Raw genomic sequence first — 14,441 nt, 5'->3', positions numbered from 1 at the left:
CCCGCCTTCGCACTGCGCACCCCCAGCCTCCGGATTGGCCGCTCCAGCCGTCTCCGGGCCGTCCGCCTTCGGCCACTGGATTGGCTGCGCCCCTGTAGTGAAGCCCCGCCCATTTCCCCGGGTCCTTTGATCACGCGCCTGCCGGCTCTTCCGGGGCCTGGGAGCCAACCGAGGGCGTTCCTGTCCGGGCTACAGCGACGGGAGGTAAGGCATGAACGGGTTGGATGGGCTGCAGAGCGCCCGGACGGGTCCATGCCTCGGGGTGCCGGGATTCTAGGATTCCTGGGCCCCTCTGCGCACCGCTCCCCAAACCTCCCTCCCTCCCCCGGCCTGAGCCGCCCAGCGCAGTGGGAACTACCTCCCACTCGCCGATGCTGGTCCGCATCCCCGGAGCGGCCTGACACTCGCCCCACCTCGGCACGTCCCCTCGACTGTGGGACGGTGTGCATGCGACTGGGCAAGCTCGGTGCCCCGACGGACACCGGGACGGGTAGTTCGTACCTTGCCCTCCGATGGAGACCCAGGCGAAGCGGGGTCAGGGACGTTGGGGTCTGCGTGCAAGAGCCTATGGACAATCTCCTTGCATCTGTTGATGGGAGCTGACCCTGTCACCTCCCGCCTGTCAGCCCTCGCTAAGAGGGGAGGGACCTGGGCGGAGCCCCGGGTGGGGACGAGAGGGAGGTGACATCACCTCACAGATACAGTCCAGCCCTGCCCACTTGTGTCCACCCTGGCACATGAGACCAATGGGGGGAGAGGCTATCCAGGCTGTATGTCTGCAGTCACACCGGGGACAGGGAGGGCACAGGGAGAGCCCATAGTCTAAAATGTGGGGACTGGACCAGGACGGAGGCAGTCTCCTTCAGATGCTCCTCCCTCACCCCCTAGGCCACAGTGCAGGACCAAATCTCCCCTTTGTGCTCCACTGGATAGGTGCTGGCAGCCCAGCGTCCCAGGAGGTGGGAGCAGGACCTGGGAACCTGTGTCTAAGCTTTTCCCAGTTGAGATGTGCAAACGTTGGCCACCCCGAGCTGGGCCACACCCTGATTTGGGGGGTAGGAGCCGAGCGGGACTCTGGGCCTCCCCTCGATGCCCTCCAAACCCAGGATTTGCTGAGAGTCACTGGAGGGTTAAACCCAGCACCCTGACCTGGAGGATCCCTTGTCCCGGTGCCTGACCTAAGTTGTGATACATCGCTCTTGGGGAGGGATCCAGAGCTTGAAAGTGATAACCTCCCTTCCTCCTCCCCAGGGAGCCCAGTGGAGGCGCCCTCCCGAGGCACTACTGCCCATGCTGACTACCCAGCCCTCCGGCTGCCGATGTCATGAGTAACACTACAGTGCCCAATGTCCCTCAGGCCAACAGCGACTCCATGGTGGGCTATGTGTTGGGGCCTTTCTTCCTCATCACCCTGGTCGGGGTGGTGGTGGCTGTGGTAAGGAGCCCCCACATCCACACATATACACCCACACCTTTGCTAAGGCACGGCTGGGTGGGCCTGAGCCAGCCTGCACACATCGTCTCAGCTGTCCTGCTGTTTTGGGAGTGGAGGGGGTAGAGGTGGGTCCCTCTCGCTTGTGGGCCATCCTGGGCTCGCTCAGCAGCCTCCACAGTGCTGTGTCTCTGTTACAGGTAATGTATGTCCAGAAGAAAAAGCGGTGAGTGTCCCTGCCCTGTTGTTACCTCTCCTGCATTCTGCTTCAGTTTCTTCCCTTGGGATCTGGGTTCCTCTGCCTACGCGTTGAGATGCCCCTCAGCCATCCTTCTACAAGCTTGAAATTCCCTACACCCCATTGTTAGGTTTTCCTGCCCACGTGCGGCTTACCCACCAGAGAGGGGCCCCTTGTAGATTCGGGCATGAATGCTTAGAACCTTTGTGTGCCCCTAAAGGCACCCACTGCAAGTGCCCCTGCCTTGGACAGTCAGGTGTTTGAAGGGAGTGGGCACCCCCCTGGGCTGAGCCCCCTCCCCTGCTCCCCAGAGTGGACCGGCTTCGCCATCACCTGCTCCCCATGTACAGCTACGACCCTGCTGAGGAGCTACATGAGGCTGAGCAGGAGCTACTGTCTGATGTGGGAGACCCCAAGGTGAGCACTCCGGGGGCAGGGACAATCAGCAGAGGTCCGTGTTCTCACCCATACTCCCCCTGAAACAAGAACCTGCTTCTGCCCTCGGCCCTCCCCATTTGGGGCCGCCACCAGTGTGGGGTGCCCCGGAGGCTGTGTCGTGGCCTCTGCCCTGGAACCCAGCCTGGTGGCATGATCTCTTCCCTCACAGGTGGTACACGGCTGGCAGAGTGGCTTCCAGCACAAGCGGATGCCCTTGCTGGATGTCAAGACCTAACCTGACCCCCTTGCCCTGATCTCCAGAACCATGGGGTCTTGGGAGTGCCCAGGGCCTGCAGCCTGCTGCTTGCCTTCCCATTTGCACTCACCCAGCTCCCCCTGCTGGGTACCGGGTCTCCTCTCCTCCCATCCATACCCAGTAGCACCTCACAACCGACCCTCCCCGCCCCCCTTCCGGCCTTCAGGCCTTTGTGGGCTGAGCCTACCATCCACTCCCAAGGGGCTAATAATACAAGTTTTTCCTTCTGGGGTGGAAGGGTGGTTGGAGACCGTTTTCTCTGAGCCCTCCCCTACTCGGCTTTGGATTGGTTTCCATGGTGACAAGGCCTAATGTATAGTATTCAGTATATATATTTTGTAAATAAATGTTTTGTGGCTAGGGGTGTGGTCGATTTCTTCGAGAGGCTTAAGTTACCCTTCCCTGGAGCTAATGCTTGTCCTCCCCCCCCCCCCCCCCCCCCCCCCCCCCCCCCCGCCTCGCCTCCCGCAGCCTGAAGAGCACCTTGAAAGCCACCCCCAACAACTAGATCCTTAGTTTCCAGCCTTCCTACCCCAGGTGCCCACCACAGAGAAGACTCCAGTCCAGAAAAGGATATTTTTTTTATTCAAGTAACTGCAAATAGGAAACCAGATGGGGGGGCCCCAGGCTGGGACAAATAATGGCTACCTCCTCCCCGACAGAACAGGGGGAAAAGGTGGCCCCTACACCCTTGTCGGTCAATACAGGCCCCCCCCACTCCTCACTCTGCTGCAGCATCCTAGGGGCAGGGCCCCCACCTTCCCTGGGACTGGGGTGGTCGGTAACCCAGCCTGCTCTGCCCCAGGCCCCTTCCCCTAAGAGCATCTTGGAGGAGGGGGATGTGGGCAGAACAGGAGGAGGCAATGAGGATGAACATTTGGCGCTGGTCGCAGCAGCAATGACGGATGTCTAAGAATGGAAACATTGAACAAAAACAACACAACTGTCCAGAGGTAGTTTGTGAACAGAGGAAAGATGGAACCAGAACCTTGGGGGTGGGGAGGAGCAGAAGGGTGGGAGTGGGCAAGGCTAGCTCCTTGTTATTAGTGCCCCGTGTGAGGAAAGGGGAAACTGAGGCCTAGGGTAGAAGCGGAGAGGGTTGGGCAGTGGCTCCAGCCCACCTTAGGTGGCTGCCACAGGGAACCTGGGCCTCCTGGATAAAGGGTGACCGAATTTCCCTCACTGCAATAGATTCCAGGGTGGCGGTGAGGTGGGCTGGAGCCCGTTTGGAGAGGGTAGGGGGCTCAGACCCCTCCTGCCTTCCTTCCCGTGCCCCAAACGGGGCTGTCCGACCTCAAGCAAGGACTAAGCAAGGTGGGAAGGAAGAAAAGTGGGCGTGAGCCACACCTGGTGAGACACAGGCTGGGTGGGCGCATCTTGGGGCTGAGCACCCCTCCCCACTGGCCGTACCTGCTGCTGCCAGTGCTGTGGAGTGGGGCAGATCAGAATGAGATGGGGCATGGCCCCTTTTAAGGCCAGGGGAGCCCTCCCAGGCCCCTTAGTGGGAAGCCAGAAGGAAGAGTGGGGAAGCAGAGGGGACCCCCATACCAAGAGCCCAGTCAGCAATGTCCCCAACCACTGAGCGTGGGGACGCAGCAGGGGCAGGGTGCGGCGAGGCGGGAAGTCGGCTTTGTCTGGAAGGGCAAATGTGCGCATGGGTGAGGGGTCGCTGGAAACCTAGACCAAAGGAAACTGCTCCCCACTCAGGCCCTGGGGCCCCGCAGCGGCTGGTGTGCTGTGTAGTGTGGTGGTGAGGGCACAGGTAGGTGGCGGTGACGCGTGGGCCTGGGGGGAGGGGCGGGGGCGGTGGGAGCGGAGCGGAGCTGTCCAGTCCCAGAAGGAAACTGCTCCCCGGTGAAGGAGCAGGCGGCACGGCGCGGTCACTGCTCCTCCTCGGAGGACTCCTGCGAGATGCCCTCTTCTTCCTCCTTCTCCTGTGAGGTGGGCAGGGCAGTCAGCAAGAGTGCCAGGTCTGCCCCCCTCCCACTCAGGGGGGAAAGGGCACAGGCCAAGATTGCCCCCACCCCTCTCTGTGCTCCCTGGCTCTCCAGAAGGGGGATGAGTCAGGGCTGAGTGTGTGAGTGACTCAGCAACCTCCACGGCCCAGTTTCATTCATAAAAAAGGAAGAATTTAAAGGGAGGGAAAAAACCCACACACACGCCGCTCTCACACAGAGCCAGCCCTCCTTGGCCCTGGGGCCCGTGGTGGGTACAGGGTGGGGGGACCCGCACAGCTCAGTGCAGCCCTGAGCTCCAGGCAGTGAGGAAGTCACTACCGGGCTTTCTGGAGGAGGGGAAGGGAGAGGGGGCCAGGGAGAGGACCGAGGAAGGTGCGGCTGCAGGGTGCGTGAGCCCCCCCTGCTGGGTGCAGTGCAGGGGAACCAGGTGGCCTTGGCCCGCAGGGGCAGCTGCTGGGCTGGGGAGCTGGGCCGCTGACTGACCCCAGGCCAGGGCGGGGAGGAAGGGGAAGTGTGTGCCGCCGGGGCTCACTCACTGGGCGGGAATGTCGGGACACCACACGGGCCTGCGGCCCCCGTGCCAGGCACAAACTCCAAAACAACTTGTTTCCTGTTACTCACTCCTGGGGCCCAGCCAGCACCCTCTGACCCCCCTCCTCACCCTGGTGGTGGCTCAGCTCGAGGAATGAAGGCCTCAGGGAGTTCAGGGAGCAGGTTTGGGGTAGAAAAGGGCCAGGAAGATCAAGGCTGGGGTGGCCGTAACTTCAGTGTAGGCCCTAGGGGCAGCCTCCGGACTCAGGCCACCTTCTTCCATTAGCAGCTATTTGTGGGGGACTCAGAAATGGATAGGTGGAGGACAAACCTCACCCTATGCCCAGGTAGCACTCTTTCCTCATTTCTACTGGTGGGGGGCCGGGGGGACTAGATGGCCTCCAAGTTCTCCCTAAAAGTTGAGTCTGTTCTAGTAGAGGAAGGAGAGGCGGCCCCACCCCACCCCCACCAGGGCGGGGGGTCTAGTCTGGTTTGTACCTGGGACCCCTTACTGCTATGGACACAGCCCTTTAAAAGCCCTGGGCTGGGTGCCAGGACCCAGAATGCCTTTCCCTCTCTAGGCCTGGATAGAGGGATGATGTCCCACCATGCCCGGCTCTGGTCAGCCAGAGCCGTCTTTCCACGGTGAGTGCCCAGGAGGAACAGGCATCACCCAACCTCAACACCCTCCCCAGAAAAACCAAACCACCGCTGTCCCTTCACCTACCAGTTTTTTGGGTCTGCCCCTTGGTTTCCTCCCTGGAGTTGTGGTAGTTTTCTAGATGGTCCGAGAAAAGATCCACTAAGTCAAAAATGTTCCTGACAGTGCTCCCCCAAATGACCAAGGGCCCCGATGGTGAGGGAGAGCAGGGAGGAGCAGAACTACGTACCTCTGCTCAGGGCGGCCCAGGACTGTCACCCCGGCAGGCCCACCCGAGTCCAGCTGGTGATGACTGGCCAGCCACACTGCCCACCCCCCCCAATATACACACACGCCCCCCACTCCCTCCTCCACCCATGACTCAGAGGATATGAGTCGTGTCTCAGAAAAAATAAAATAAAAAACAAAACAACTGCTCCGAGAGGCTGATGCCACTGTGAATCTGGCCTTCCCTGCTTAACCCCACTCCCTCGGGACCCAGGGGACCCTGGAATGGAAGGAAGCACTCTCAGCCCAGGGACTGGTGCTGCTGTCCCTTCGCTCTTCCTGACTCTCCCTTCTCCGGACGAGGAAAGCCGCAGGACTTCTGACCTGACTTCCCCATTGTCCTGGGCAGGACCAAGTCCCCGGAAGGAAGACCTCGATCATCACCCTGCTTTCCCCCAATTCGCAAAGACTCCCCCTGCCACCCATATGCCAGGGAAGAGGGGGCAGGGTACAGGCCCTTCCCAGAGCCCCCCACAGCCGTGGCCACGGGGACAGGGCCCTCCTCCTTCGTCCTTACCCGGGTCTTGGCAGCACCCTTGTTTTTGCTCCCCTTTGGTCGGCCCCGAGGTCTCTTAGGTGTTGGCACTTCGCTGGGTTCCTTCTGCAAAGACAAATGGGGTCATCAGGGACACAGATGCCACCTGTCCTGCCCCTTTCAAAAGACACAGCTCTCTCCCGTGCCCCAGCAAGACTGAGTCAGCAAGCCATCACCCCGACCCAGAAATCCACAGGAACCATGGCGGGCAAGCCCTCGTGATGCAGGTTCTGACTTTGACCGTCTTTCGCAAAGCCCCTCCCATGCTGCCCTATGACAACAAAGTGACAAGAAACCAGAAAAGGGAAAGGTGTCACTGGAGAAGAAAGACACTGTCAGGGAGCTCTGCCACCGAAGGGCTCTAAGCTCTTGGGCAAGACACAGAATGCCTGGGCCTCAGTTTCCTCAACTGTAAATGGTGACCACACTCACCTCACGAGGCATCACGAAAAGTAAAGGAAGGATGTGGGAATGTCTAGCACTGGGCCAAGACTGCTGCCCACCCCCTCAGACGACACAGGCTGGAGACTGTGGAGGACGCAGAAGGGGAAAGGAGGCCCCGCGACAGTGGAGGGAGCCTCCAGCCTCCACCTGCAAACTGGACTCCCTCTAGGCTGCCTCCCAGAGCAGGAATGATGCCCAGATGTCAGAAACAGAGATCCTGGCCATGGTTGCCGCTGAAATTTTAATAAGCCTGACAGGATAAAAAAGCTGCTGCATAATGCATAGAAGCTGGGCAGTAAAGGCAGGTCAGCTATGGTTTCGGGGGGACTGCCCATAGGCTGTTTAGAACTATGGTCCAGTAGCCCAACACTCCTTCTCGGACACCCCCCTGTGGACCCCAGCTAACTGGCTCCAGGTGGAGACCAAGGGAACCAGACTGACTTCCCTCCACACATTGTGGCCTCTGAAAGAGGCAGCTGAATCCCACCACTCAGACATCCCACGGCTCATTATCTCCCTAAAGAGTCAGTACAGACAGCACTCTTCAACCTACAGATGCGGAAGCCGAGGCCCACGGTATAAAGGGCAAGGGTTGCCCTCAATCCCTTTCCTCTTCCTGGGGAAAGGGAAGTGAGCTGGGCCTCACCAGTTACTGCCCCTGTGAGAGAATCCAGGATCTCCACCACAGGGCAGGGGGCCCCCAAAAGGCCAAGCTGGCCTTCTAACCCCGGGAGACCTCAGCAGGGGACAGCACCAGGGTTGAGGGTTACTCTCTCACCAACTCCCCCACATTTTCAAGTTCTTGGGCTTCAGTTTTCCTTTTACAGAGCCAGAGCCTGGCCTAGGGCCACTCTAAGGGAGGCCCATGGATAGATGCTGGCCCAGGATTTTTTTGTTACAGGCCTGGGATGAGGAAGTACAGAAATTGACAGGTATTCGTAAACTTTCACAGCCAATTGACAGAATAGTCTGTACAACGAAATCTCGGGACTGAAAACGTGAACTTCTATATACACGTAACTCCTCTTTTCTGTGTTTTATCAACGCATTGGTCCACAACAGACTGGAAGTCAAGGGTGGGTACTTCACCAGAGTGCGAGCTCTCGCCTGTGTGACTGCAAGGTCGCTTCTGGCTTGGATCGGCCGGCAAGGGCTCAGAGTTCACTCAGATTCCTCAGCCCCCACTTCTCTCCTGGGGTCTCAGCAACGGGCCAGGGTGGGCATGCGCTGGGTGCATGTTGGAGGACACACACTGAGCAAGGATCCTGCACCCCTCTTCCAGTTTTCACTTGGCACCTCCCTAGCCCAAAGGGGTAAACCGAGGCAAAGGTTCGGACACCCACCTGACTCCCTACCAGCGCCGTCCCGGGACTCACCGGAGGCTGCTTGCGCGGCCTGCCCCGACCCCGCTTCTCAGTGCCGTCCTTTTCCTGCTTGGAGGCCAAGGGCTGGCTGGACTTCGAGCTCGACTCGCTCATCTTCCCTTCTCTCTGGAGCAGGTGGAGGAGCGATGGCTGGGATGCTAGGAAAGCAGGAGAAGTCGTTTTAAAACACAACATTTTGCTTCGGCCACCTCCTACCCCCTTTACCACTCCCACCTTCAAGGTGGCCTGCCTGTAGGACCCTGCCTGCTCCCAGGGATCCAGGATCCCCACCCTGCTTAGGCTGGTGGGGGTGGGGGTCCGCCCAGCCCAGCATGTTGCTACAGGGTGGGGTCGAGCCGTTGGCTCTAATCAGCTCCTTATCTCCTGCTCAGAAGGGCGCTTTGTTGTCCTGCCACCCCCACAGGGCCCAGGCCCAAGAGGCACAGCAGGCTCAGATGTGGCTGTGGGTGAGGTCACCAGGGCAAAGGTGTGGATGAGGTGGGGGGATCCTCACACTGCCGGGGGTCCCTTCTCTAGCCAGCCGCCCTTTCTCTTAAGAGAAAGCCAAGCCTGAGTGGCCCACAGGCAACAAGGGAGGAAAGGTAAGCAGAGAATAAGCCTTGGGCTTCCATCTGGCAGCCGTGGGCATCAGTCCCTGGCCCACCTGCCTTGGCCCAAGCCTCGGGACCAGGCGCTACCAGGGCCAAGCTTGATACTCTGTACCAATCGCCCAGCCAGGGATGGTGCCTACCCCACTAGTTCTCTCTGTTCTCTCTCCGGATAGAGCCTTGGGGACTCAAGGATGGGAAGTCTGGGAAGGGGAAGTGGGCTGAAATCACACGGGGGCGGAAAAGAAACCTAAAGCTGAAAGGTGGGTCTCCTCTTCCACCCCCGTCCACCTGGAGCCAAATGAGATTGTCCCCTTTGATGCCTGCTTTCAGGAGGGGCAGGAATTCTGCACTGAGATGGATCCTTCGGAACAGATGCTAGCTGCCCTCCCCCATGCCCCACTCCCCCAGCCTGGGCAGAGCTGGTCGTCAGTCCTCCAAAGCTTCTTGGTTCTCTTCTAGCATCTTTCCTCTTCTTATATACAGGCCGTTTTGTGTTTAATCAGCCCCACCAATTTTCAGCTTACCTAAAACTTCCCACTGCTTGCAGCATTTGCCCCCTTTATCTGGGAGCCTCTTCCAGAAGCTTAAAAGACAGTGAGGGTGCTCCACCCCGTCTGTCTTCCCAGTTAAAGATACTCAACCTGGGAGACCTATGGCTCTACACCTTCCTGGTAACCAATCCCTGGTTGCACTTGGCAAAGGGTGGGCCCAAGCAGCCTCAGTTCTAAAAGACCTGCAATCTGTAAAATGGGGGTAATGGTAAGACATCCACCTCAACCGCCTGCTTCTCCAGACTGACGCAAGATCAAACCAGATGATGGTTGAAATGTCTAAACAATGGGAAATCTCACTCCAATCAAAACGAAAACTAGAACATTTGAAAATGACTTCTCTTTCCCTTTTTCCGATTTTCAGACAATTTCCAATTTTAACTCGATGAGGGCGGGGAGGAAATGTTTTTTGCAAACTAGGGACTTTTGGAGGACTGGAGGCCCCCATCCCCAAGCATCAAGATTCTCCAGACGGCGAGACTTTGTCTGGTAATTATTCTATTTTATAATATTTCAGACTTGAAGACCCTTTTAAACAAGGTGGTTGGTGATTTATCCTGCTCCGTCATTAGTGGCTTGGCCTGCTCTGTAATTACAGGCAGTGATTAGAATCTTATATTACACCACAGGTTCCCCTTCAAACTAAACATCAAAATTAATCAGCCTAAATGAGTGCTGACCTCACATGAGGTCTGTTGAAGGCCCCCTCACAGAGGGGGTTCCAGTTGGGCCAAGCCAGCCCCTAATCCCAGAAAGCCTGGGCCCAGCAGGCCTGGGAATCCTGGTGGGTCTCTGGGGGAAGTTCTTGCATCATCTGGTGCTTCCCCCCACTTTTTGCTACTGGGGACCCTTTAATCCATTCTCCAATCACCCCCCTCCCAATCCAGGCCTCCAGGAACTGAATGAAGGCCTGAGGCCCTCTCTGGTGAGACCAACAAATGCTTGTCTCTTCCACCTGTTTCTGAAAATCAGAGGCCTAGCTGGGCGAAGCCATGTTTAGGGCCCGACCTCAATCCTTCAGTTTGTAATAAGCCTTTCTGGGCCTCAAGCTTGTCCCTCTCCATACACCGGGCACGCAATGTGTATTCCTCAAAGGCTTAGGGAATCTACAAGAACGACCCTAGGAAATCCTCATGGCACTCCCTTGTTTTCTGGAAAAAAAAAGTAGCCCAGAGAGGCCTGAAGAGTTGTCCAAGGTCACACAGCAAGTAGGCAAGCAGGATACAGTAGGTTCCTGGCGACCCCTCTAGCCCGCCACTTTCCCTACCCGCCTAGAGAATGGTTAAGTCCCTGTCGCCCCCTGTTCCAGACCCGGCCCCAGGGTGACTCTGCAAGTGTCTGCGCCGGGCCGTTGCAGGTCGGCCGGCGGGACTAGGGGCCAGAGCGCACGGGGGGAGGGGCACAGGCTGCTCTTGCAGGCGCGGGAAACTGGTGCACCCCGACCGCATGCACCGCCACGCGGGTGCACCCGGCCCCACTTCCTGCCAGAGGGGGCACCCAAGCCCGCCTTGGGGCAGGAAACCTGGCGCGCGCGGGCGCGGGGCAGAGGAAGAAAGACACCTCCCTCCGCGCCCTCCCCGCAAAATAAAGCCCCAGAAAAAAAAAAAAAAAAAAATGAAACGGGGAGTCAAAGGGACTAGTTCCAACAGAGCCCTGCAAAGCAGAGAAACCTGTTTGTGGGGGCGGAGGGCAGGCCCGGCCCTGGGGGCTGAAGAGGCGCGGGCCGGGCCAGAGGTGGGGTCCGGGTGAAGCCCCAAACCCAGGCCCGCGATTCGGCCTCATCTGCGTGGGGGGGGGGGGGGGGCACCAGGAAAAAGGCCGAGCGGGAACGGGGCCGAATTGCGGGGTTCCTGCCCATCCCCCTCACTTCTAGAACTTCCCCAGGCTGCGGGGGGCGCCCGGCCCCCCACCCGCCTGCGGCGCCGCAGCCTGTTCCTCTCCCCGCCCCCCACACCCCGGGCCCCGGCTCGGGCTCCGGCGGGAGCGGCGGCCGCGCGAGGTGCACCGGGCTCCGCCGGGTGCACAACTCGCGCTCGCCGCAGCCGCGCGCCCCCTCCCCCACCGCGCGCCTTTCCCGGGTCCCCGCCCCCCGCAGGGCGCCCGCGGCGCGGGGGAAGGGGTGCGGGCGCCCTCCCCGCGCCGCCGGGCCCCGCCGCCCGCCCCCGCGCCGCGCGGCCCTCCCCCGCCGGCGGCTCGCGCAGCCCCGGCCTGGGAATAAAGCCGGAGGCGCGCGCTGCAGCCCTGGGCGGCTTGCAGGAGGGGCGGCGTGCAGGCGGGGGCGCGGGCGCCCCCCTCCGCCGCCGCCGCCGCGGGCCCCGGGGACGACTCACCGCGAGCTCGGCCGCCGGCCTGCGGTGCGCGCTCCGGGCTGCCGGGAGCGACGGTGCTGGGCGCTGAAGACCGGCCTGGCTCCGCCGCCGCCGCCGCTGGTAGCAAATGCGGATCTGAAACCGGGAGAGAGAGCAGAGGCGCTCAGAGACCGCCGCCGCCGCGTGCTCGCCGCCCAGGCCCCCACGGGGTATTTATCTGTCACATCCAGGCGGGGGGACAAAAATATTCACCCTCCCCCGAAGGATGGCGAGGGGCAGGAAGCTAGGCACGGCCCGTGCGCGGCCTCAATAAATAAATAATTTAATTAAATGATAGATATAAAAAAAAAGAAGCCACCGGAGGGGCCGCGAACTCACGCCTTCTTGGAGCCGCGCCAGCGCCAGAAATAGCCCGGGCTCGGAGTCCCAATTAGAGGAGCGCAGCCCCGGCTCAGGGGAGCTTAAAAAGAGCGACCCAGGGGCAGGGGGGACGGGCCCGCCCGCGCCAGCCGTGTCACTGTGGGGGGCGGGGCCATGCAAATGAGCCCGGGGATTTAAAAGGGCGGCCGCCCGCCAGCCGCCGCCGCCGCGCGGGTGGGTGCTGACTACGGGGAGGGGCGTGCGGTGCCGGGTGCCTGGGGGCGGGCGCGCGGGAGGCCTGGGCTGGGAATCCGAGGCGACGGCCCACTCCCCACTGTCCCGGGCCGGGAGACACGGGAAGGTGCACAGAGGGATCACCAGGGAGCTTTTCGCCGGGGAGGGGGAGGAGGGCATCTTTACATCCAGCAAGGGGGTCCCCGGGAGAGTCACCTCTAGGGGCCTTCCGGGCGTGTGGGCCTGACGCCCGCGGGGCGCGTTGGATGTGGGCGGGCGTTCGTGCCTGCGGGGTCCGCGCGGGCGGGAGGGGGTGGAGAGAAACGCGCCTGTGAGAGAATTCCGCGGCCTACCCGCCGCCCCCTGCGCCCAGATACACGGCTCGTAGATTTCCCCTGGGCGGACAGGTGTCAGCATGTGCATTTTAGTGCCAACGTGCGTGTGGCTGACTGGTGAAATTCAAGTCTTGTGAAATTCAAACGTGAAACTTGTGAAATCCAGACTTTTCGTTTATTAATGGCCGCGAGTGAGCCGTAATCAAGGTGCAGCCTCCAAAGGAAACAAACGATTGGCTCGCTTGCAGGTAAACCTGAGGGAGGCTTCATTCCTTTAGGTGACTCGGATGATGTTTTGGAGACGTGCGTTTCCACTTTGTGACCTGGTCCTCTCCGCTGTGACTTTTAAGAAAAATAAGAAAGCGTGAATCAGTGGTCGCCTGGAAGCACTTTGAGGGCAGGGACTGGGTCTACGCAAGCCATACCCGCCACGCTTGGCCCGCCCGGCGCCAGGCGCAACAAAGACTTGTTGCACGTAGAAGAAGGAAGCCAAAGTGAAAAGATGGCGGGGAGGGCGGTGGGAGAAGAAAGGGCGCTGTCAGAGCGGCGCGCCCTGCAGGCCGGGCCCGGGGCCTTCTCGGGCGCACCTCCCCGCCCCTCGTCCCTGAGGCGGCCTTCCACACCTCCCGTGATGCAGGGAAATGCAATGCGGCCCAGTGACACACGGCTGTGACTCATGTTTTTCTTTGCTCCCCTTCTTCCTCCCCGGCCGGCCGAGGCCCCGGCCCAGCCCCCTCCTCAGGGGGCGAGCCGCCGATGGAGGGGGGACGCCAGGAAAACCCTGAGCCCGGAGTGGAGGCGGGGTGGGGAACCGGAGGGGCCGGGCCTCCTACTTTCAGGAATGTTTCAGGAATGTTTCCGGTGGGGGTGGGGAGCAGAGCCGGGAGTGGGCCCAGCCCCCACCCGGGGCGGCGGGCTGGCGCTCCGGGCCGGGGGCAGCACGTGCTCGGCCGGGTGGGGGCGGGGGCGCCCGGGCGGGAAGGCGCTGGGGGCCCTCGGAGCGCGTTCAAAGAGGAGGGCGCGGGCCTGGGGCCGGCCGGGGCTGGGGGTGGGCCGGGAGGCCGCCCTCCAAGCGCTGGCTCCCCGCCCCGCGCCCAGGTGAAACGCAGTTCCTGAGAAGTGCCCAGGCTGCCCCTGGAGGGGAGAGGAAGTCACCGAAGGGCGGCCGGAGGGGAGAGGAGGGTGGAGGGGAAAGCCAGGGAGAGGCTGGGGGAGGGGCGGCCTGCCCCTTTGTCTGGAGCCGGGGGTGGGGGTGGGGCGGGGTGGAAGGCGCGCTGCGCCCTCCATCTTTGTGCCCTGCGTGCGGAACGCGCGCTTAGTAGGCCGCGAGTTGAGTTGGCTGGAGGCATTGAGTTAGCTCGAGAACCTTTGCAGCGTTGAGTGGAAGAATGGCCCTTCGGTTGTGGCCCTACTCCCCCCAGGTCACAGCTCCCCGCCAGCAACCCGGGCCTCCACGCCTGGCCCAGGGATAGCCCTCATGGAACCTCGGCGCCCCTAGACACAGCCCTCCCCAAGGCCGCCCGCGTTGCTAGGCCCGGGGCTGATGGCCGGGAGGCGTGGGAAGGGTCCTGGTAGGCCCCTTCCCTGGACGCAGCCAACCTGGGGCAGCTCTTGCCTTTTGCTTGTGACTTGTGGCCTGTGGCGGTCCCTGAGGGAGGTGGGGAAGGGAGACGGACTTCTGCCTCGAGAGGCTGTGGGAAAACTTGGCCAACTTTTTGGCCCACTTCTAACAAAACGACTTGATCTTATTTTTCCTACTCTTATTTTTCCCCTCGTCCTGATTTTCTCACCGACTTGTTTTTTACCTTGTATTACGTGTATTTTTGTAAGCCACCTCAAACCCTCTGGAAGGAGGGGCAGGTATAAATAAATTTGTGCGCAAGTAGAGTAGCTTGCTACTTGCATTACCCACACCCT

General features: G+C 60.9%; 2 protein-coding genes across 6 annotated transcripts; one reads left to right on the top strand and one right to left on the bottom strand.

Moving 5' to 3' along the window:
• Positions 1-117: 117 nt before the first annotated feature.
• On the top strand, positions 118-2,718 carry SMIM29 (small integral membrane protein 29). 3 transcript variants are annotated; one of them, XM_042937270.1, is made up of 5 exons: positions 118-204; positions 1,252-1,375; positions 1,633-1,658; positions 1,982-2,087; positions 2,278-2,718. In XM_042937270.1, the coding sequence occupies exons 2-5, from the start codon at positions 1,325-1,327 to the stop codon at positions 2,341-2,343; spliced, it is 249 nt and encodes an 82-aa protein (XP_042793204.1). In that variant the 5' UTR covers positions 118-204; positions 1,252-1,324; the 3' UTR covers positions 2,344-2,718. The 3 variants fall into 3 exon arrangements, with proteins under 3 accessions (XP_042793204.1, XP_042793203.1, XP_042793202.1); XM_042937269.1 differs by having other exon boundaries at positions 1,252-1,435; positions 2,021-2,087; XM_042937268.1 differs by having other exon boundaries at positions 1,252-1,435.
• Positions 2,719-2,926: 208 nt separating this feature from the next.
• HMGA1 (high mobility group AT-hook 1) lies at positions 2,927-12,470 on the bottom strand. Of its 3 annotated transcripts, none has more exons than XM_042938492.1 (6): positions 12,406-12,470; positions 11,617-11,730; positions 8,104-8,282; positions 6,299-6,382; positions 5,581-5,631; positions 2,927-4,298 (listed from the first exon to the last, which is right to left on the bottom strand). In XM_042938492.1, exons 3-6 carry the CDS (start codon positions 8,236-8,238, stop codon positions 4,245-4,247), a joined length of 324 nt encoding a protein of 107 aa, XP_042794426.1. In that variant the 5' UTR covers positions 8,239-8,282; positions 11,617-11,730; positions 12,406-12,470; the 3' UTR covers positions 2,927-4,244. The 3 variants fall into 3 exon arrangements, with proteins under 3 accessions (XP_042794426.1, XP_042794425.1, XP_042794427.1); XM_042938491.1 differs by lacking the exon at positions 12,406-12,470 and adding an exon at positions 11,974-12,100; XM_042938493.1 differs by lacking the exon at positions 12,406-12,470 and adding an exon at positions 11,974-12,100 and having other exon boundaries at positions 8,137-8,282.
• Between the last annotated feature and the right edge of the window lie 1,971 nt (positions 12,471-14,441).

The sequence above is a fragment of the Panthera leo genome, chromosome B2 (genome assembly GCF_018350215.1).
Source record: "Panthera leo isolate Ple1 chromosome B2, P.leo_Ple1_pat1.1, whole genome shotgun sequence".
Lineage (NCBI taxonomy): Eukaryota > Metazoa > Chordata > Mammalia > Carnivora > Felidae > Panthera > Panthera leo.
This window is presented reverse-complemented; position numbering and strand designations above follow the sequence as displayed.

Excerpts from the sequence above, each read along its gene's own strand:
- HMGA1 (XM_042938492.1), bottom strand. The coding sequence starts at position 8,238 with ATGAGCGAGTCGAGCTCGAAGTCCAGCCAGCCCTTGGCCTCCAAGCAG. Across the intron at positions 5,632-6,298 it reads AGGGTGCTGCCAAGACCCGG|AAAACTACCACAACTCCAGG; the intron begins GTAAGGACGAAG and ends CGGACCATCTAG. Across the intron at positions 4,299-5,580 it reads GGGGCAGACCCAAAAAACTG|GAGAAGGAGGAAGAAGAGGG; the intron begins GTAGGTGAAGGG and ends CCCACCTCACAG.
- SMIM29 (XM_042937268.1), top strand. The coding sequence starts at position 1,325 with ATGAGTAACACTACAGTGCCCAATGTCCCTCAGGCCAACAGCGACTCC. Across the intron at positions 1,436-1,632 it reads TCGGGGTGGTGGTGGCTGTG|GTAATGTATGTCCAGAAGAA; the intron begins GTAAGGAGCCCC and ends TCTCTGTTACAG. Across the intron at positions 2,088-2,277 it reads CTGATGTGGGAGACCCCAAG|GTGGTACACGGCTGGCAGAG; the intron begins GTGAGCACTCCG and ends CTTCCCTCACAG.